This window comes from Miscanthus floridulus, chromosome 2 (assembly GCF_019320115.1).
Source record: "Miscanthus floridulus cultivar M001 chromosome 2, ASM1932011v1, whole genome shotgun sequence".
NCBI classification, from domain to species: domain Eukaryota; kingdom Viridiplantae; phylum Streptophyta; class Magnoliopsida; order Poales; family Poaceae; genus Miscanthus; species Miscanthus floridulus.
The window spans coordinates 3,078,733-3,101,066 of record NC_089581.1 but is presented as its reverse complement, the minus strand read 5'-3'; the positions used below and the strand labels follow the sequence as shown (position 1 = coordinate 3,101,066).

The 22,334-nt window shown below is 46.6% G+C and overlaps 5 protein-coding genes across 5 annotated transcripts; 4 read left to right on the top strand and 1 right to left on the bottom strand.

The window, feature by feature from the left end:
* Positions 1-1,786: 1,786 nt before the first annotated feature.
* On the top strand, positions 1,787-4,764 carry LOC136537656 (cleavage and polyadenylation specificity factor subunit 3-I-like). Its single transcript, XM_066529612.1, has 5 exons — positions 1,787-2,015; positions 2,122-2,219; positions 2,298-2,343; positions 2,433-2,582; positions 2,892-4,764. Exons 1-5 carry the CDS (start codon positions 1,854-1,856, stop codon positions 4,527-4,529), a joined length of 2,094 nt encoding a protein of 697 aa, XP_066385709.1. The 5' UTR covers positions 1,787-1,853; the 3' UTR covers positions 4,530-4,764.
* A 3,024-nt stretch (positions 4,765-7,788) lies between these two features.
* Positions 7,789-12,074, top strand: LOC136515129 (cleavage and polyadenylation specificity factor subunit 3-I-like). Its single transcript, XM_066508822.1, has 5 exons — positions 7,789-8,007; positions 8,112-8,209; positions 9,606-9,651; positions 9,740-9,889; positions 10,209-12,074. The coding sequence occupies exons 1-5, from the start codon at positions 7,846-7,848 to the stop codon at positions 11,844-11,846; spliced, it is 2,094 nt and encodes a 697-aa protein (XP_066364919.1). The 5' UTR covers positions 7,789-7,845; the 3' UTR covers positions 11,847-12,074.
* A 209-nt stretch (positions 12,075-12,283) lies between these two features.
* On the bottom strand, positions 12,284-14,589 carry LOC136515139 (non-specific phospholipase C4-like). The gene is made up of 3 exons (XM_066508824.1): positions 13,231-14,589; positions 12,770-13,144; positions 12,284-12,700 (listed from the first exon to the last, which is right to left on the bottom strand). Exons 1-2 carry the CDS (start codon positions 14,459-14,461, stop codon positions 12,792-12,794), a joined length of 1,584 nt encoding a protein of 527 aa, XP_066364921.1. The 5' UTR covers positions 14,462-14,589; the 3' UTR covers positions 12,284-12,700; positions 12,770-12,791.
* A 2,244-nt stretch (positions 14,590-16,833) lies between these two features.
* Positions 16,834-20,298, top strand: LOC136537655 (glutathione S-transferase T3-like). The gene is made up of 6 exons (XM_066529611.1): positions 16,834-16,889; positions 16,973-17,168; positions 17,347-17,404; positions 17,584-17,833; positions 17,917-18,682; positions 20,118-20,298. The coding sequence occupies exons 2-5, from the start codon at positions 17,006-17,008 to the stop codon at positions 18,679-18,681; spliced, it is 1,236 nt and encodes a 411-aa protein (XP_066385708.1). The 5' UTR covers positions 16,834-16,889; positions 16,973-17,005; the 3' UTR covers position 18,682; positions 20,118-20,298.
* On the top strand, positions 19,074-20,006 carry LOC136535969 (uncharacterized). The gene has a single exon (XM_066528415.1). The coding sequence runs from the start codon at positions 19,074-19,076 to the stop codon at positions 20,004-20,006; it is 933 nt and encodes a 310-aa protein (XP_066384512.1).
* Positions 20,299-22,334: the final 2,036 nt, after the last annotated feature.

The window sequence follows — 22,334 nt, the reverse complement described above, 5'->3', positions numbered from 1 at the left end:
GCAAATATGGCCACGCCAACGGTGCTGGCGTGACTGGCCTCCGTGTCACGCCATTCACTTTGGCGTGACTCATTAACCATTCACGCTAAATGTTATGGCGAGACTTAGCTTCATGTGTTGGTTGCCTGTATCTCATAGTCTGGCTGAAAAGAGATGTTGTTTTACATGAGAAAAAAAACAATGAAAGGTTGTCAGTATAATTTTTATTTCGTACAGATATAGTCTTAAAATTCTTATTGTCTTAAACTTCTTTAAAATACATTAATTGTACTTGATATGATATATACTAATCCTACACTAATAATAATATCATTAGCTAAGCAATGCATCCGGCGAGTACGGCTCCTAGAAACGCTTAAAATCTACGTGTCTGTAGAGCCAGGTTTACAGACCTGTTTTGCATCCCGTGAGCGTACCCCAGAAAGCAATACAAGCTATTGGGCCAACCCAACCGAACGGCACATATAATGTACGGATAGGCTCGGACTTTGACTCATGGAGCCCGTGTGATGTCGGGTGCTTGAAGTTTGAACTTAACGAGATAAATAATCCAACTTCCTCAAAAGAAAAAAAAAGTGATGACTTTTTATTAAAATGATCTATCTTAATGAGAAAAATACTAGGGCCATTGCAAAGAAAACCTCAAACTTGAGAAAGGAAAAGAAATAGATTTTAATAAGGCAGCCAAAAGGATAGAGAAAAAAAAAACATAACCAATCCAAACTAGCCAAATGTAGGCCATGTTCTGCGGCAGTACTTTTCAGCGAACGAACGGTGTTTTTCTCTCACAATATTTCAACATAAGACAAATTTCAGCGAAACGAATAGGGCCGTAGTCGCTACCTTGTTCAAACCCCAGCGAACTATTATTAGCCGCTTTCACATATCATTCGGCCCTGTTCGTTGAACTTATCAGCCTGACTTATCAGGCATGGTACAGTGTTTTTCTCTCACAATAAATCAGCGAACAATACTTTTCAGCCTGACTTTTCAGCGAAGCAAACAGGACCAAATCAGCCACTAGCTAATAGATAGAAAGCCATATTTTTATTTTATGTTTATATTATTAATCGGTTTTTCCAAAAGGAAAATATCCAAATAAAAAAGGTGGAATATGCCACTACCACCATTTGAATTGGCGAAATTTAAATTTCGCATATTCAGCCGTGGAATTGAAGCACCGTTTGAATCGACGGAATTTATTCTTTCTCCACAACACTTTTAAAAAAAATTCACAACCTTTTCAGATAAGCTTGGATGAAGATAAATCAAAACTTGCAGGTAAGCTTGGATGGAGATAAAATTCATGTGAGATTTTCATATCGCGACAAAATTTACAACTTTCTACTTGCCCTGTTTTAAATGGTATAAATCATTCACATTTGTTTTGGAATACTTCTGTCAATAAAACATGACAGTTCACATGTCAAAATCAACTTACTTCCTGTTTGTTTGCTTTGTTTGAAACATTACATTTCAGATTGAAAGAAAATATCAGTGCAGTTTGATCCATTCCGGCGCCTTTTTTCCTTCTCGGTCATTTTATGAATATTGTACTCGTACATTTTTAACGGTCGAAGTTTGTCAGATGAACATTTTTTTATGTGTGTTTTTTAGCTGGATGTGGTCTGAGTTGTATTGTCAGCGCTACCACTACTAATAACTTTTTTTAGCAAAACCACTACTAATAACTGTGAAACCCCAGAAAACAAAAAAAAAAAATCAAAATCGGGCTGGGCTGTCTGGTCGGACCAGGGCCCAGGGAGGTGGTAGTCAGAGCCCGCCGGCCGCCGCGCCGCCGCACCACGAACAGAACCCTATCCCCCCTCGCTGATTCAGGAAGGGGGAAAACCATGGCGTCCTCCGCCGCGGCGCCGAGCGGCGCGCCACCAGCTGGGAAGCGCCCGGCCTCCAGCGGACGGGAGGGAGACCAGATGGTCATCACGCCGCTGGGCGCCGGCAGCGAGGTCGGCCGTTCCTGCGTCCACATGACCTTCAAGGGCCGCACCGTCCTCGTAAGCACCTCATTCATCATTCTCCCCCACTCCCCTTGCAAACCCTACTTTTTTTCGATTCGCCACTACTGCAGCTGATGAATGCTCCTCTTTGTGATGCGGCTAGTTCGACTGCGGCATCCACCCGGCGTACTCTGGCATGGCGGCGCTGCCCTACTTCGACGAGATCGATCCGTCCACCATAGACGTCCTCCTCATCACCCAGTAAGCTTCTTTCTCTTTCGATCCGACCCCCGCTTGCCTCTACGCATGCCTAATTCGCGGGATTAATAAAAATTACAGCTTTCACTTGGACCATGCCGCCTCGCTGCCGTACTTCCTGGAGAAGGTAATGCCTGCGCATTTGCGCTATTCGTGCTGCGTGGTTGTTGTTGTGGTGCTATTTGGTGCTGAAAATTTGCCGGTTAATCTCTGCAGACTACATTCAAGGGCCGGGTGTTTATGACCCACGCCACAAAGGCTATTTACAAGCTGCTGCTCTCGGATTATGTCAAAGTCAGCAAAGTGTCCGTGGAGGATATGCTGTATGATGAGAATGACATTGCTCGCTCCATGGATAAAATTGAGGTATGTTACATCCTATTACTGTACCTTTTAGCTTGTTTGGCTTTGCACTGCAGGAAACAGAGTGTTGCTTAAATACACGCATATTCGATACTGGTGTTTGGCATATTGATTTTAGATAGCAAACAATCCTTATAACATGTAATGCTTATGATGCGCTAATCAGTGAAACATACAATACCTGCTAATTTCCTCCCCTAAGCATCATCTGTTTTTCTTCTTTAAAGAAAATGCAGAATTCTGCTCATCATGTTTGAAAGTTTTTTTTTCAGGAATGCACATTTTTATTAATCCGAAAGTCGTCTTGTGCAGGTTATAGATTTCCACCAGACATTGGAAGTTAATGGGATACGCTTTTGGTGCTACACTGCTGGCCATGTACTTGGGGCCGCCATGTTCATGGTGGATATTGCTGGCGTGCGCATTCTTTACACTGGTGACTACTCCCGTGAAGAAGACCGCCACCTACGAGCTGCTGAGCTCCCACAGTTCTCCCCAGACATTTGCATTATTGAGTCGACCTATGGTGTACAGCAACATCAACCCCGGATTGTTCGTGAGAAGCGCTTTACTGAGGTTATTCACAATACTGTTTCACAGGGGGGGCGTGTTCTTATCCCGGCATTTGCACTTGGCAGAGCACAAGAACTGTTACTTATCCTCGATGAGTATTGGTCCAAACACCCAGAGCTCCATAAGATTCCTATCTATTACGCTTCCCCTCTTGCCAAGAGGTGCATGGCTGTCTACCAGACATACATAAACTCCATGAATGAAAGGATACGGAACCAGTTTGCACAATCCAATCCCTTCCATTTCAAGCACATCGAGTCCTTGAATAGCATTGATAATTTTCATGATGTGGGTCCTTCAGTGGTGATGGCTAGTCCAGGTGGTCTTCAGAGTGGTCTCTCTAGGCAGCTTTTTGATAAGTGGTGCACAGATAAGAAGAATGCCTGTGTTATTCCAGGTTATGTTGTGGAGGGAACCCTTGCAAAGACCATTATTAACGAGCCAAGAGAAGTGACACTAGCTAATGGGCTCACTGCTCCTCTTCATATGTCGGTCCACTATATCTCTTTTTCAGCTCACGCAGATTTCCCTCAGACAAGCAATTTTTTGGATGAACTTCGGCCACCAAATATTATTCTTGTGCATGGAGAAGCAAATGAAATGTCAAGGCTTAAACAGAAACTTATTACTCAGTTTGATGGTACAAATACGAAAATTGTGTCTCCCAAGAATTGCCAATCAGTAGAGATGTATTTCACTTGTGAGAAAATGGCCAAGACTATTGGTAGGCTGGCAGAAAAAGTACCAGAAGGTGGAGAGTCTTCCGGTGGCTTACTTGTCAAGAAGGGATTCACGTATCAGATTATGGCGCCTGAAGATCTCCGTGTCTTCACACAGTTATCAACAGCTAACATCACTCAGCGCATTGCAGTCCCTTATTCTGGTTCTTTTGAAGTCATAAAGTACAGACTGAAGCAAATATATGAGAGCGTGGAGTCAGCAACAGAAGAATCTGATGTTCCAGCATTGATTGTGCATGAAAGAGTGACAGTTCGCCTGGATTCAGAAAGTTATGTTACACTGCAGTGGTCATCCGATCCCATCAGTGACATGGTGTCTGATTCTGTGGTGGCTATGATCTTGAACATCGGTCGGGAAGGTCCCAAAGTTGTTCCGGTTGAAGAAGCAGCGAAGACCAAAGAAGAGACAGAAAAGGTTGCTCAAAAGGTGGTGTATGCTCTTATGGTATCACTTTTCGGTGATGTTAAAGTTGCAGAGGATGGGAAATTTGTCATATCTGTAGACGGAAATGTGGCGCACTTGGATGGGATGAGTGGCGATGTTGAATGTGAAAATGCTACACTGAAGGAACGGATCAAGACTGCATTCCGTCGCATACAGAGCGCCGTGAGACCAATCCCACTTTCAGCCTCTTGATCGGAGGGCAATGTTTAAACTTGCTTGACATTTCCCAGTTTTTCAAAGTAAGATTATCTGTCTGGACTAGGATAGCAGTTCTTTTGCGAAAAGAATGCCCAATTGCATTGTACTGCAAGCTACTCAAGAGGATCGTTGCTCTGGGATTGGCACTGAAACGCCAGTTGTAACATTGTAACATGAACTAACTCATTTTCATTAAAGTTCGACTTATCTGTCCTGTTTCCTTTTCATACCCAAATTTGAAATAATTCGGTGTGGTGTTCCAAGTTCTGTTTCGACATGTTTCATCAATCTTCTGAAGCGGTTGTTGGTTGTTAGAAATGTGGCCTCGGGTATATCACCAAGGCTGGCTAGGAACAGATGGGGATACCATAAGGTTTCGTACTGTAAATTTTTATGCAGATGAGAATACATATAAAAAAAATCAACCTATCATCTTTTCATCTTATTTTTTCTCGGGAGCACTAGCGCCGGGAGGTCCGGCGCCCGCAGCACGTCCTGACGCATCTTCCAGTCTCAGCCAATCGAACTATGAGCTGGCGTCGTGGTCCACCAAGAGGCATCCCTTGTAAAATAGAAAAATAAAGGGGACTAAAGCGCTACATGCCCGCCTAACGGAAGGGGCGCGTCCGCATTGCGATCCCTGGCGCGTCCTGTCCGCCGGCCCTCGCTGCACCCCCTCCGTAGTCTGAGAAGAAGGAGACAAGGCGAGGTAGCAAAAAGCGAGGAGGGAGATGCAACACTCGATCTACTTTTGAAACATATAGATATAACACTTGCAATATATGTCTGAAGACAGATGAAACATTTAAAACATGTGTCTGAAACACTTGCAAAAACACTTGAAAATAATTGCAACACATACGCACCATCCAGATAAAACGCTTGCAACATATATGTGAAACATATGCAACATCCACATAAACATACACTTGCAACGTACATCTGAAAAAACAAATAAAACATTGGGAACAGATGTTTCTAACATACGTGTACAACCATTGCAGCATATGCAACATCTCGGTCTACTTTTACAACATCCATATGAAACCCTTGCAACATATCTCTAAGACATATGAAACACTTAAATGTACGCCGGCAACATGCGCTTTTAGTGCAAGCGTAATGTCACCTTGCTGCTTGGATGAATGGAACTCATCATTGCGGAGCTTGACACTGGCGCAGAGCTCGATGCCATGGAGTGCGCAGAGGTTGCCGATGCGGAGCTCGTCGCCGGTACGGACCTCGGCAGTGGCCGCGGCTGGTGGATGGAGCGTAGCCGCGACGAGAGGCGTGAGTACGGGTGGAGGGGCGCGTGGCTCGGGCGGGGGCGGCGCCGATGAGCAGCGCGGGCAGAAATTCATCCTGCGACCACGAGCGGGGGTGCACAACACATAGCGGCGTGAGCAACGCCATCGTGTGGACAAGGATGAGCCACGAGGTCCGGACGGGAAGTCATGTGAGCGACGCGGGCGAGTGGATGAGGATGAGCCAGTAAGTCACGGGACGGACGACCGTGCCATATTATTATCGTATTTTTTTTTATCGGAGGCAGTAATCATCACCAAGGAAAAGCATCTTATTTTTATGACCAGAGGTTCTAAGTGTAATTATCAGCGAGAAGGCTTAATGACCGGAGGTTGAATATGGTCTCGCTTTTCTTTCTTCTACTGTATAAGCTATGGCCTGAGGTCCTTATTTTTTCAGATGAATATTTTCTGCTACTGTCGTTGCAGTCTGATTTTTTTCGGACAATATTTTCTTTCTATCTATTCTAAATTTTAAGACGTTTTGATTTTTCTAATACATCGTTGTTACTATCTATCTAGACATAGTGTATGTCTAAGTGCACACTAAAATATATATGCATCTAGAAAATCAAAATGTCTTGTAATTCGGAACTGTTTGAGTATTCGGCAGTGCTAGCGTCCGGATGTCCAGACAGACACCCGTGTCTGCACTTTGTCGTAACCCGCGTACTTGCATCCCACGCCGCCCAACTGCGAGTGTGGAGTCCCTGCTCCTGGCCCTCCACTTCTCACGCGCATGCACGCGGCCAACAGCTGCAGCAGGTGACTACGCAGGTGGCTACGTCAGCACACAGAAGAGAGGGAAAGGGGTGGCGGATGCCCAACCGGCGCCGAGAGGAGGAGGAGGAGACACCGAGGCGAAGGTGGGGCAACAGAAGAGTGAAGAAAGAGATGCAATGCCCGACCTACTTTTGAAACATCCGGATGGAAACTAACATATGGCTGAAGGCAGATGAAACACATGAAACATACATCTAAAACACTAGTTGCAACATCAGATCTACTTTTGAAACATCCAAATAAAACACTTGCAACATACGTACGAAACAGATGAAACACTCGAAACATGCATATGAAACAGTTGCAAAACACCTAAAAATACTTCATATGTAAAAAAACATATGCAACATCTAGATGAAACACTTGCAAACATATGTCTGGAAAACGAGACGAAGCATTTGGAACATACACTTGAAATACGTGTATAGACTTTGCAACATGCGCAACATTCTGATATACTTTTACAACATCAAGATGAAACACTTGCAACATCTAGATGAAAAATCTGAAACACTTGAAACATACTCTTGCAACATGGGCTTTGCTTGGACGAATGGAGGCACACCGGCGCAGAGGTCGATGGCGGCATATGGACCTCGTTGTGCGACAGCGGCACAGACAACTCGCCGGCGGGCACGGTGTCACACGAATCTCGTCCCCCTCGCGTGCTTACTGGAGCATCCGTCGTGGAGGCTTGTTGGCTCGGTGGAGGCGACCGTGGCTCGACAGCTCGGTGGAGGCGGTTGCGGATAGCGGGCTGGCGTGGTGAGCAGGCAAGACAGACTGGGCCCGACAGGGAATGCGGCGCGAATGAGGCAGCGCGGAGGAGGCCACAGGGGATGATGGGCCGTGGCGCTGCGGGGGACCGGCGGCGGTGAGACGGAGTGGGGTGTGCCGTATGTGGATAGGCACGACGATATAGGGAGGAAATGGTGAAACGAGCATCAGGGCACGTGGACGGGCACATAGGGTCGCTGGGTTCGAACTTTAGGGGCTTGTTTGGCTGGCTGAAAAAATAACCGATGGTGATGTTAATTTGTCGTGAGAAAAAAAATATTATTATTTCGCTGAAATGGTACGCATGATAAGTTCAATCTGCCTATGTTATGGATGAGTAGCTGAGTACTCTCTGCCACTCGGAAAAAAATCAGTCGTATTTTGTCCAGTGCTGCCGCCACCGGCGGGGAAAAAATCAGAAAGAAACGAAAAGAAAGGTGAAACCCATGGCGTCATCCGCCGCGGCGCCGAGCGGCGTGCCACCGGCGGGGAAGCGCCCGGCCTCCAGCGGACGGGAGGGAGACCAGATGGTCATCACGCCGCTCGGCGCCGGCAGCGAGGTCGGCCGCTCCTGCGTCCACATGACCTTCAAGGGCCGCACCGTCCTCGTAAGCACCTCCTTCATTATCCTCCCTCCCCTTGCAAACCCTACCTGTTTTGGATTCGCCATTACTGCAGCTGATGATTGCTACTCTCTTTGTGATGCCGCTAGTTCGACTGCGGTATCCACCCGGCGTACTCCGGCATGGCGGCGCTGCCCTACTTCGACGAGATCGATCCGTCCACCATAGACGTCCTTCTCGTCACACAGTAATCTCGTTTCTCTTTTGATTTGATTGATACGATACCCCCTGCCTCTCTACTTGCTTAATTTGCGAAATTAAAAGAAAAAGTGAAGTGCGCGACCGGTCCTTAAACTTGTCTGCCTATGTCATCCCAGTCCTGAACTCTTAAAATGTAGAATCACAATACACATAAACTCTGTTTGGGTATCACTATGGTCCTATCAGGTATCGACATGAGCAGCCGGCTAACATGGCCTTGCCACCATGGACGAACAAAGAAGCAACTACGCTTAGACTATGACTAATCTACCTGACTCAAGTGACAAGCCTGTCTACCGCGAGCGCAGCATGAGTATCGTCTCAAGAGCCACATCTTGTACAACTTATTACATGCCCTCAGGGCAAAGACAACGACCTATTATGTCAGTCCCTCTAACAGAAACGAACAAAAAGACAGAACCCAAAGACTGAACACAAGCACTCCTTTCTGGGATTAGCACCAGTCACTTCTCCTTCTCCTGTGTTCATGCTTGCATTCAAAGAGTCAAGCCCATGGCAGCCACTGGATCGGTGGCGTCGACACTTGCGGGCCATGGGCACGCATGGATCCTGTTGAGTAGGACCTCTGGCGGCAAGTGACACCATGAGATCATGGGAGAGAGCCCACACATAGGGGTGTAGATGGATTTGGCAGTCACTGACCCATTTAGGTGGAGGCAGACGTGAGCGAAGTGCTATTGGTGGGAGGTTAGAAGCTGCTCTGTGGATCCTGCCCTCTGTTGCAGTTAAGGCACCATTGTCTTCCACGGTCAATTTGGGCCTTGCGTCACACAGTAAAGACCAGTTTGGGTCTAGGTCACCACGTTCCTTGCTCCTCGTTGCGTTGAGCGAGGCATTGCGGGTACGGTCGAGTTGCTGGACCATGCGGACGCTTCGAGCTTGGGCATGCTGGTTTCGGTGCCGCTTGCTATCTTAGCACTCCACATCACCCACCACCACAGCGGTGGTGGCCACATCCATGATGTAGAGCTTCTCGGTGACGTTCCAGGGAGAGTCCGTCTACAATACGTCATGCACACTGGCGGCCTTGTCCGCCCTCCTCGACCGTGTGTCCATTGGGGAGCTCAAAGTGGTGGGCGATGCCATTGATAGATGCTATGGAGGCGGAGAGGTGGCGGATGATGAGTGGGGTGATGATGGTTTTTGAGCGTGGTGCGGTTGTAGAAGTCCAGTCCAGGTCCAGCCATGGCCATGTCCACCCACGGCCATGGGTGGAGAGTCCAGACCTGTTTGGACCAGCTTTGAGACCCAAACAATGATTAGGGACATAAAAAATGCATTTTGAGAGTACAAGGACTGGGATGACACAATGGCGCAAGTTTAAGGACTGCCTGTGGACTTTACTCAATTAAACATTTCAGCTTTCACTTGGACCATGCTGCCTCACTGCCATACTTCTTGGAGAAGGTAATGCCTGTGAATTTGCACTGGTGGTGCTGCGAAATTGTCATTTTGATGCTATTTGTTGCCTGAAATTTGGGAGTAATTTCTGCAGACTACATTCAAGGGCCGGGTGTTTATGACCCATGCCACAAAGGCTATTTACAAGCTGCTGCTTTCGGATTATGTCAAAGTCAGCAAAGTGTCCGTGGAGGATATGCTGTATGATGAGAGTGACATTGCTCGGTCCATGGAGAAGATTGAGGTATATTACAACATTACTTTTTAGGTGCTTCTCTTTCCGCAACAGGAAACAGGGTGTTGCATATCCTCCACGGATTTAGATAGAGTGACTTGATGACAAATAAATTTTTTACTTCCTCTTACAACCATCATAATGGGTTCTGCTTATGATACATTGCTTAGTAAAATATACAATATATTCTCATCCTCCCCAGTCCCCCCCCTCCCAAATGTTATCTATTTTTCTTCTTTAAAGAAAATGCAGAATTCTGCTCGTGCTGTTCAGAAGGCTACTTTATTCAGGGAATGCTTATTTTTGTTAATCTAAAAGTGCTTTGCAGGTTATAGATTTCCACCAGACATTGGAAGTTAACGGGATACGCTTCTGGTGCTACACTGCTGGCCATGTACTTGGTGCCGCCATGTTCATGGTGGATATTGCTGGTGTGCGCATTCTTTACACCGGTGACTACTCCCGTGAAGAAGACCGCCACCTACGAGCTGCTGAGCTCCCACAGTTCTCCCCAGACATTTGCATTATTGAGTCAACTTATGGTGTACAGCAACATCAACCCCGGATTGTACGTGAGAAGCGCTTTACTGAGGTCATTCACAATACTGTTTCACAGGGGGGTCGTGTTCTTATCCCGGCATTTGCACTTGGCAGAGCACAAGAACTGTTACTTATCCTCGATGAGTATTGGTCCAAACACCCAGAGCTCCATAAGATTCCTATCTATTATGCTTCCCCTCTTGCCAAGAGGTGCATGGCTGTCTACCAGACATACATAAACTCCATGAATGAAAGGATACGGAACCAATTTGCACAATCCAATCCCTTCCATTTCAAGCACATCGAGTCCTTGAATAGCATTGATAATTTTCACGACGTCGGCCCTTCAGTGGTGATGGCTAGTCCTAGTGGTCTTCAGAGTGGTCTCTCTAGGCAGCTTTTCGATAAGTGGTGCACAGATAAGAAGAATGTGTGTGTTATTCCAGGTTATGTTGTGGAGGGGACCCTTGCAAAGACCATTATCAATGAGCCAAGAGAAGTGATGCTAGCTAATGGGCTCACTGCTCCTCTTCATATGCAGGTCCACTACATCTCTTTTTCAGCTCATGCTGATTTCCCTCAGACAAGCAACTTTCTGGATGAGCTTCGACCACCCAATATTATTCTTGTACATGGCGAAGCAAATGAAATGTCAAGGCTTAAACAGAAACTTATTGCTCAGTTTGATGGTACAAATACGAAAATTGTGTCTCCCAAGAATTGTCAATCAGTGGAGATGTATTTCACTTGTGAGAAAATGGCCAAGACTATTGGCAGGCTGGCAGAAAAAGTACCAGAAGTTGGAGAGTCTTCTGGGGGCTTACTTGTGAAGAAGGGATTCACATATCAGATTATGGCTCCTGAAGATCTCCGCGTGTTCACACAGTTATCTACAGCTAACATCACTCAGCGCATTGCAGTCCCTTACTCTGGTTCTTTTGAAGTCATAAGGTACAGACTGAAGCAAATATACGAGAGCGTGGAGTCAGCAACAGAAGAATCTGATGTTCCAGCATTGATCGTGCATGAAAGAGTGACAGTTCGCCTGGATTCAGAAAGTTATGTTACACTGCAGTGGTCATCTGATCCCATCAGTGACATGGTGTCTGATTCTGTGGTGGCTATGATCTTGAACATCGGTCGGGAAGGTCCCAAAGTTGTTCCGGTTGAAGAAGCAGCGAAGACCAAAGAAGAGATAGAAAAGGTTGCTCAAAAGGTGGTGTATGCTCTTATGGTATCACTTTTCGGTGATGTTAAAGTTGCAGAGGATGGGAAATTTGTCATATCTGTAGACGGAAATGTGGCACACTTGGATGGGAAGAGTGGCGATGTTGAATGTGAAAATGCTACACTGAAGGAACGGATCAAGACTGCATTCCGTCGCATAGAGGGTGCGGTGAGACCAATCCCACTTTCAGCCTCTTGACAACTTGTTTGACATTTCCCTGCTGAACAAAGTAGCATTATCTGTTTACACTAGAAAACCACTTCCTCCCCAACAACGACAAAAAAAAAAAAGACTCGCAAATGCCTTGTACTGCATGCTACTCAAGAGGATTGTTGCTCTGGGACCGCCTTTGTAATATCACTTGTAACATTGTAATCCTAACTTGAACCACCTCCATCGTTTTCAGTAAATTTCTACTTATCCATCTGTTTTCTTATTGTACTCACTCGAATTCCCAATGCTTTGCTGTTCCAAATTCTGTTTTGCTATGTTCATCTTGTGAAGCAAAGGATCTGCTGCAAGGTTTTGTCATTCTACCATCTATTCACGTGCCTTTAGTGTTTTTCTAAACAGTAAGGAGTCGGTCACCTGTCATTTATCCATTATTCGGGCTAAATGGTCAATTAAACAGGATAAACGGCCAATTAGACGGGATATAGTTGATTAAACGGAAATGGCATACCGCTTTGTAGCGTTTACATGGTGTTTAAGTGAGCTAAATGATTGTTTAGGTGAACAATACTGCCCTGCTTCTCTTTTCGTATCCACTCAATTTTGAAGTTTCTGTATTTACCCCCCCTTTCTATTATGCATCGGAATATTTATCAATGAAAGGGAATACAAATCGTATAACCACAATTCAATCTACACAACTTAGGTATCACACTGTATAATTCAGAAGCACACAAACTTATCAATCAGGCTACCTGTTCGCTTGTCTTATGAGCCGTACTTTTTCAACGAACGAACAGTGTTTTTCTCTCGCAATAAATCAGCCAACGGTACTTTTCAGCCTGGCTTATCAGCCTCCTTCCCTATTCCCCGGCCTGCAACTGCAAGAACAACAGGAACTGCTTACTCACCAGCCGATTCTGAGTGGAAATTTCTGATGCATGACGCACGCATCATCAGTCATCAGAGAGGTCACGAGGGACGGGCACAGGGGAGGCAAGCCAGCGCCTTGGAAACGAAGCTGCTCTTGCTTTTGTCCTTGTCCTTCCCCGACAACGACGGCTTCACCGTGGGGATGTGGGAGCCGTCCTCTCCGCGCTTCTTGCATTTTTCGCACTCGTCGCGGAAGGCCTTGAAGGCGTCGACGCAGTACCTGGCCGCCTCCGCCACCGTCATCCCCTCCACGAGCTTGTGCGGGTACGAGTCCTTGGTGTGCTCGCCGTTGAGCACCGCGGCGAGCTGCACCAGCTCCTCCTGGAACTCCGACAACGGGGCTTGCTCCGCGGCCGCCGTCCGCCGCAGCTTCACTGGCTCAGGCAGGGTAACTGCATGCACGCACGCACATCATCAGTATCAGTGTCAGTCATGCATGTCTGTCACAACACACTAGCTACTACTACTAGTGACGTACGTGGGCAGTCGGTGCGCGGCGTGTCGCGAGTGAGGAAGCAGTCGAAGGTGCCGGCCCAGGCGTCGCGCTTGGTGAGGAAGCTCCTGAGGTTGAAGAGCTTCTTGACGGTGGCCGGGATGGAGGAGTGCTCGAACTCCGACGTCGGGTATGGCCCTGACGGCCTATGCAGCACAGTCCCGGGCTCGATCCACGGCGACACGAGCAGCGCCGGGACGCGGACGCCGAGGCGGTCGAAGCCGAAGAAGAAAGGCGCGGCGCTGACGATGCCGTCGGGGCTGGGCACGACGCCGGCGCCGGCGGGCGTGGGCACGTGGTCGTAGAACCCGCCGTGCTCGTCGTAGGTGACGACGAGGAGCGTCTCCTCCCACTGCGGCCCCGACCGCAGAGCCTCGTACACCTCCTTGACGAACCGCTGGCCTTCGGCCACGTCATGGGACGGGTGGTCGTCGTTCCCCGGGAGGATCTCCAGGTCGAAGTAGCGCTGCTCCACGACGACGTAGCTGGGCAGCTTTCCCTCCCGGCAGTGACGCCGGAAGTCGAGGTCGAAGGCGTGGAAGCTGCCCGCGTACTTGAGCTGCCGGAGGTTCCGGTAGAAGAGCGTCGACGGCGGGTACTGGTAGTAGATGCCGAAGGAGAAGCCCTCGTCGTGGAGCGCGTCGAAGATGGTCCGCTGCGGGAGCCCCGCCACCAGCGCCTTGGTGTCGTTGCTGACGAGGCCGTGGGAGGTGGCGGAGTGCACGAACAGCCGGTTGGGCTGCGTCGACGCCGGGTTCGACGCGAACCACCGGTCGCACACGGCGAACTCCTTCACCAGCTCGCGGTACACGGGCACGGCGTCGGGGCGGAACCCGCTCATGACGGTGCCGGACATGCCGGCTTTCTCCTTCTCCGCCTGCTGCGCGAAACCGGTCATGGGCGGCGCTGGCACGCCCGGCGGGGTGATGGGCGTTGTGGCGGAGTCGATGAAGGGTGTCCCGTACACCTGCTCGTAGATGGCCTGCATGGAGTGGCCCGGGTCCGGGTCCACGTACTCGGCGCCGTCGCTGAAGCGGACGGCGCGGGAGGTCGGGTCGGACGCGTCCACGTGGTTGGTCTCGCCGCCCGTCACGCCGTCGATGTCCGGGTTCAGCGTCTTCATCCACCCCAGCATGTGGTCGAAGGAGCGGTTCTCCTGCACCAGCACCACCACCGTCTTGATCTTATTGTTACTATTGCTGGCTGCCGCCGCCATTGTTGCTCGCTCCTCTACTACACAACTGCTTGCTGTTTGTTTTCTTCCTTCTCGGTGGATGGATGCGGATATAGATCGGTGGACAATGCACAATATATGTGCTAGCCAGCAGGAGTTAGTCCAACGTGCAAGGAAAAAACTGCAGACGAGGGAAGCAAGGACGTTGTTGACTTGGCAGCACTACACATGAGCTAGGACGAGAAGAAGAAGAGGAAGACAAGCAAGATGGCACCCAGCTCGGACGCTTGTCTGCCAAACATCTTATCTTCAGAGTTTTCAGACACACACACGCGCATGGTTTCGTATATACTCCTAGTATATTCTGACATGATAACAACAGCGTGAACAAGAGAGAGGAAGCTAGAGCAGTGTAGTGCCTGCATGGACGTACACGCATCGGAGAAGACGGACGCCGGAAGGCGCGAGCGACAGAGAAGCGTCCTTGCCATCGTCGCCGTCGCCATTCCTCAGAGAGATTTCTTTGGCTTGTGGAACTATGTGGAGGCCGCTGCCGACCATTGTTGACCCCTCTTGTTGGGCTGCTGCTTTTGGATTTGCTTGACACTCCAAGGTAAGGTAAGCCAAGAAAAGATAGAGACCTCAGACCACAAGCAACAAGTCCAACAAACAAAACAGATGATGGATCCACAGCAGCTGCTTAGCTTAGGCGTCCGATCCATCCACCATCAGTTGCTTAGGCGTCCGGCAAAAGGGTGGTTTGGTATCATCGTTTTCCAATCTGCATACCACCATTTTTCTTCTAACACATCGCCGTCTAACCCAGAGTGTCGTTATCAGCTGATTAATTTGTTCATAAACCATAAGCATCCATTCCTGTTGGCGCAAGCATATTCTCTGTTAGCGTAGCAGTGCGAACAATCAGAATGCTGATCTGTTTAGTTTTAGGATTTAGCTTCTTACACACAACTTGCAGTAGCTCATCAGTGACTCAGTGAGCGAAAAATTCATCAGAAATGCCTTTTCCTCTTTTTTACTTTTTTTTTTAAAATCAAATGGAAGGAAACAAAAACAGACGTGATATCTCTGTCTCAACAACTAAAACATTTCCAGAGCAATCGTCTCCCGGCTTCGCTTCGCTCGCTCCGCGCGATGACTCCGAGCAATCGTCCCTACGGAGCGCTCTGCCCGGCACCTCTTCTTCTCTGTAAAAAAAGGAAAGTCCCTAATCTCCGCTCGCAACACCGGCCCCGCTCCTCACGCCCGCGGCCACCTCGCTCCTCACGCCTGCGGCGGCCGCCAGGTCCGTGGAGGCCGGGGGGCTCCAACGCCCAGCACCGGGCAAGTCGCTGAGCAGGAGTGTCCTCGCTGTTCCCTCGTTTTAAGCTGATTGACGCTAGCGCTTGCGCCCCTCCCGGCCGCCGCCGGCGCGCAAGGCACTGCAGGCCGATGTGAAAGAGATGGATCTCTTTGGCCTGATGAGCACATATGTGCACGATGCTGAGGAGGATGAGCGCAATGGCGGTGGCGGAGGGAGAGTAGAGGAAGGCATATGAGGGGCGGGTCACAGGTGCAGTTGAAACGAAGGAACGCCTGAGATTGGCCTCCAAACTCGATCCTGCCGGCTTTTGGTGGAGCGCTGATCTTGGGCCTTGTTTAGTTGTGATTTTTTTTAAAAAAATGGCACTGTAGCAATTTCGTTGTTATTTGGTAATTAGTGTCCAATCATAGTCTATTTAAGCTTAAAAGATTCGTCTCGTGAATTTCGTCTAAACTGTGTAATTAGTTTTATTTTTTATTTATATTTAATGCTTCATGTATGTGTCCAAAAATTCGATGTGACGAAAAATCTTGAAAATTTTTGTAAAATTTAGGAAACTAAACAGGCACTTGGAGTTGTTTTTGCAGAAGCATCAATACTCCCTGTGCAGCAGCTCGCTAGAGTGTTGTGTTGCAGCTGCAGCCTACTCGATCCACTCCCTGGTGAGTCCCCAAACCATTAATGCTTATGGGTTGGGATTTGAGATATTATGTGCCTAGACTATTATTCAAACTGAGGGATTCCCCAAGCTATGCTTAAGGGCGTCCGCAATGATGCTGAGTCAGTCAGCTAGCTATTTGAGTGTACAGCTCAGCATGTATCCTATGTGGAGGAAAGAGAAGATGCAAAAATATTCGAGCCGGCGGCTTGCTTGTCGCTCGGCTTGCACGCGCTACGATGCGCCAAATCGCCAGCTTCATCGCCATCTGCTAGCTATTCTTCTAGCGTTTTCAGATCCGCTGCGCGCAACCCTCTCCTCCCCCGTCCCCTACGCGGGAATCCTTCTCCCCCATCCGCTGCGCGCGAATCCATTTTCTCTTCTGCGTCACTACGCACGAAAATCCGTCCACGGCGCGCGAAAATCCCTCCACAATCCACCTTCTCCCGCCCTTGCTCTTCCGATTTAGTTCTGGAGGCGTCAAAAGCAAGGTCTGTTCCTCTTCTTTTCCATCATATCTTCCCATCTATCTTATTCCACAATCCAGCTCCTGTGCTTGACTCTTTCGATTCAGTTCCGGCCCGCGAGATCCTTGTCGCTGCTGGTGATGAGCCGTCGGAAGCGAGAGATGGCCCTGCCACCACACCAGACTGGATCTACTCAGATGGGATCCGCGGGATCCGCCCCTGCTTCTGCTATTCAAGTGCCTACGCATGATCCTGCATTTCTTGGTGGTGGTTCTTCTATTCCAAATATAGGAGGTCCATCAGGTAATCGAGTTCGCTCTTGGTTTCTATATTTAGCTAGATGCATAGCAGTAAGCTAGAAAAAAAATCAATGAAGTCACTCCTGCTACTTATTGATTTTTTAGATATTTAGTGGAAGTTTATCTTGATTTCTTGATAAAGTGTTTGTCTAAACTAATGGCCGAATGGCATGACTCTGCAGCATGGTGGCCTGGACCTTTGCCACAAGCCACATCTTCAGCAGCCACATCCACAAATTGGTAAGTTTTATTTTTTTCTATGTAATTTTCTTGCTGCACTAGTTGTCATTTTATTATGTTCAGAAACAGTTAGTTCACTAGCTATATTAGTTTTATTAGAAGTAATGTTCAGAAACAGTTAATTCACTAGCTATATTAGTTTCATTAGAACTAACGATATGGGTTGCTTGATTTTTCAGTGGTATGGATTACTATCCACCTGGTGGTTTTATGAGCATTTTACAATCTGGACAACCATTCTTTCCTCATGTTTCGGCACCATGGCCACCTATGGGAAAGGAATCTCAATTAGCACCACCAAAAAATGACTCAGGAAACCAAAATTCTAAAAAGAGATCGAAAGGCAAAACCATCATCAACTTAGATGATGGAAACAATGGCAGGACTGTAAAGCGCCTTGTATTTGATCCAGATGAGGACGTGAGGCTAGTAAGTAAAATTGTATCACTCACTTTCTTTTTGTAGCTACACAAATATATGAACCTACAACTAATCATGTATCCTAAATTCAGGTCAGTGCATGGCTGATCTACTCAAATGACCCAATCAATGGGAATTGCAAGAAAAATGAGAAGTATTGGGGTGATGTACATGGACACTACAATAAGACTACACCTACAAACCGAAAAAGAGAGGTGAAACATCTCAAAGATCGCTGGACAAAAATTAAGAGATGGGTGGCATTTTTCTGTGGAAGTTGGAAGAAGGCTACCTCAATTTATCTTAGTGGATATTCAGATGAGCAGCTAAAAGACATGGCTAAGCAGTTTTATTTGGATGACTATAAGGAAGGACCATTCACAGTTGAGCACTGCTGGAAGATTCTTCGTGATGAACCCAAGTGGCATGCAGTTTTGGAAGAACTTGAAAACCCAAATAAAAGGAGTTTGGATGGTGAAGATGAGGCAATTGGCACCTCAAGGACACCAGAAGCTGTAGGAGAATTGGAACGTCCTGTGGGGACACAACAAGCTAAGAAAAAACGCAATGGTAAAGATAGAGTCAGCGATGATGATGTTAGTTTAGATGAAGACTTGAAGAAATTCATTGACATTCAAGCAGCAACAAAAAAACGACAGGAAGATTTCGTAGAGGCACAAGAACACATTTCTGAAAAGAAGTTTCAGACAGCAAGGCTTAACAGGGAGGCCGCTTTACCGGAATCGTATAAAAAACTCTTGTGTATGGACACTAGGGAGATGACAGAGGATATTAGAGCTGAGCATGTCCTTGCCCTGAAGATGCTAAGGGAGAAATTGGCCGGTAACAGTAACTAAGGTGCTTTGTTTACTGCTATTTTTTTACAGCCAGTCAACATGTATAAATGCATTGCTAATTATCATGCAATACCACTAAATTTAGTCAGTCAACATCTATTACCAATGCTTTGTGAATTATCATGCAGTACCACTAAATTTAGTCAGTCAACATCTATTACCAATGCTTTGTGAATTATCATGCAGTACAACTAATTACATGACCAGTATGGCTGCATATATGCACAACAGCCCAAACTCTCCAACCTCTATACCCCTTTCTAAACTTGTCTCCAAACATGTCGGATCAATCCGATGCCCTGGGCAGTTGGTCTCCCTATTTCACTCAAAGGGTAGACTGTACTAATCGCCCGGGGCTTTCACCATTGCAAAAGTGCACAGCAGCAATCCGTATGCTTGCATATGGGACTGCAGCTGACATGCTTGATGAGTACTTAAAGGTTGCAGAGAGCACTGCCCTTGAGTGCTTGGAAAAATTTGTGCAAGGGGTGGTTGAAGTTTTCGGCTCCAAGTACCTTCGACGTCCTACAGCTGAAGACATGGAGCGTCTGCTCCAAGTTGGAGAGTCTCGTGGATTCCCTGGAATGTTGGGTAGTATTGACTGCATGCATTGGCGATGGGAAAATTGTCCAACAGCATGGAAGGGGCAATATACCACTGGTCGCTATGGATTCCCAACCATGATCCTTGAAGCGGTAGCTTCACATGACCTCCATATTTGGCATGCATTCTTTGGTGTTGCTGGATCTAATAATGACATTAACGTGCTTAATCAGTCTCCTTTGTTTCTTGAGGCGATAAAGGGTGAAGCTCCTCGGGTTCAGTATTCTGTCAATGGTAGGCAATACAACACTGGTTATTACCTAGCCGATGGAATTTACCCAGAATGGGCAGCCTTTGTGAAGTCTATAAATTCACCTCAACTAGACAAGCACAAGGTGTATGCAGCAGACCAAGAAGGTGCAAGGAAAGATGTGGAGCGTGCTTTTGGCGTTCTGCAAGCTCGCTTCAACATTGTGCGTCGTCCAGCACGATCTTGGAGCACAAGGATTATTGGACTGATCATGAAAGCTTATGTTATTCTCCACAACATGATAGTGGAAGATGAGGGAGAAATGGCTAAGGAGTCTATTGATCTGAATGCAATTCCTGGAGAATCAATTGTTCTTCATCCTGAAGTGCAAAAGGCCACAAACAGTAACCCATGCTTCAATGATGTTCGACTTAGAAATTCTGCTATCCGTGCTCACTTTGTCCACACTCAACTTAAAGATGATTTAATTGAGCACATTTGGCAGCGTTTTGGCCATAGGGCTCCCCACTAGTATTTTTTTTTGCTAATAACCTCATGTAAGATCTGTCATGAATTTCTTTTTCTTATTGGCACTGTTAATTATATTGAGTAAGCTGACTTACTGCTTGTTTTCTTTTTCTAGAATCGTTGGTATGAGGTTGATTGGCATTTCTAGCAGGCTATCATGGAGGTTGACTTTTGGATTTTGGTGCTTCTTCCTCAACGATGCAGTTAGCTGTTCAGTTTGCTTTTGTGGCTTGAAATAAACATGTATGGCTAGAGTCATTGTTATCAATTAGTGCATTATGTAGTAAGTATGGACATTCTATTTTATTTCCATGTTTAAAACCTTTGGTTGTCCTGGTTGCTTATCTTTAGTTGGTCATGTAATGAAATGGCTTGAGTCATGTTTATCAATTCATCATGTAGTAACATATGGACATTTTATTTTATTGTTGTGTTCAAAAGCTTGTCCATGTTTTCATGGTTGCTACCAGTTGGTTATATTGAGATGAGATGTTTAGTGTTATTCTCCATATAGAGAGACACAAAGATAATCTTCACAGCACATACGTTCTCTCTTTGTGCATGAAAGTACTAAAAATAACAAATAGCTAGCACTATATAGATAGTTGCATGGACTGCTACCTATTTAGTGCTGAGGTGGATGGCTCCTAGCTAGCAATTAGCTAGGACTGTTGCGGATGACCTTATGGGTTGGGATTGCCAGGCTACAGATTTTATAGGCCAGTTAGCATCTTGGAACTGTCCATTCTTTTTTATTTTTTCGGATCTTCATGTTTCTTTGTCATTTCCAGGCAAAGTACAAGCAGATCATTGCGTGGGCACATGCCTCAACATCTCCATTCTTAGATATTCGTTACAGAATGTTCCTCATGAAAATCAGCTGCATGCCGATTAACACTGCAGGGATTAAATCAGAAGTTCAAAGAATGAAGCCAGCAGATCAGAAATTAGATTAGGTGATGAGAATATTGTACATGCCAGTGAGGCAGCTTGCCAGCAAGTCCAAGGTGAATACAATGGTGGGCATGACTGAATCTCGGTCCTTATGTGTAGGAAAAAAATGACACAAATTTTAAGCTAAGCATGGGTCATTAGCTAGATGTGGCACCACTTAAATGATTTTGTTTCAAAGACTACAAAGGAGTCTTGCTTCTGCACAAGCCATGTAAAAGTAAATCAATTGATTTACTTAGAAATATGAGGATACATGTGTCTCAGCTCATCAAACTTATTGAACAGAATCAAATAGAAATGTCATCAAAGCTTCTAAATTTAGAATGGGTTTAAGGTATTTGATTTTATTTACTACAAAGAAGATGAAATGTTAAGATTATTTATTGCACAAGGAAATAAAATGTTCTTAGTATGATACTGTTTTAGAATAAATGTTTTATTATGAATTTTGTATTGCCCATGACCTATTCTCCGCATTCCTTTGCCATCATCGAATCCCTATACGGCAATGCCTGCTGGCCCATCTCAGTGGATGGAGTGTTAGCTTGGGTGTTTGTTGACCTCGACTGCTGCCGCTGCTCGGCCAACAATGAGGTGGTAGGAAATTATTTTGTTTCCATTGCAACGCACACGTATGATTGACATCGGCTGAAATTATTTTGTTCCCATTGCAACGCATGAGTATGATTGACCACGCACGGGTATGATTGACCACGACTATGGTCGTTGTTCGGCCAACACTGAGATGGTCGGGAATTATTTTGTTCCCGTTGCAACGCACGGGCATGATCCTAGTTATGAATAATATGTTGGGTGAACCAACATTTTCCACTGGTAGAAATAGTAACAGGACCTGGAGGAGAATTTACCAAAGCCCAGTAAATATATTAATCTGAAAGTTGAACGGGTTACATGATTCAAGAAACCCATCCACTTCATATTTGAAAGAATCCAAGAACAGCCCAAGTGTAAGCCCGGCTTTCCAGTAATTAAATATGGTAATCATGTTCCTGATCCTACCAAGAACTGCAAAGGAAGCCCTGTACATCAGCGCGCCGATAACCTCCACAATGGCAACAGCAAGTCCGGCTGACAATATATCCCAGTCACCCGTTTGCCCAATGACGGTTGCGAATGCAGTAGCGCAGTAGAATCCAATCAGAAAGAATAGGATCTTCACTGGTAACCCTTTCCTTGCTTTCTTCAGCTTGGCAGAAAGCTTGCTCCAAAATGAACGAATTGCACTGAAAAGGCGAGTGCTATTGCCTGATTGGTCACCACTGTCGTCTGACATAGTTCTGATGGCCCATTGCACCTTCCTATACATATAAAAAAATGAAACAAGTCTTAATTCTTATTCACATGCACTAAGGCATAG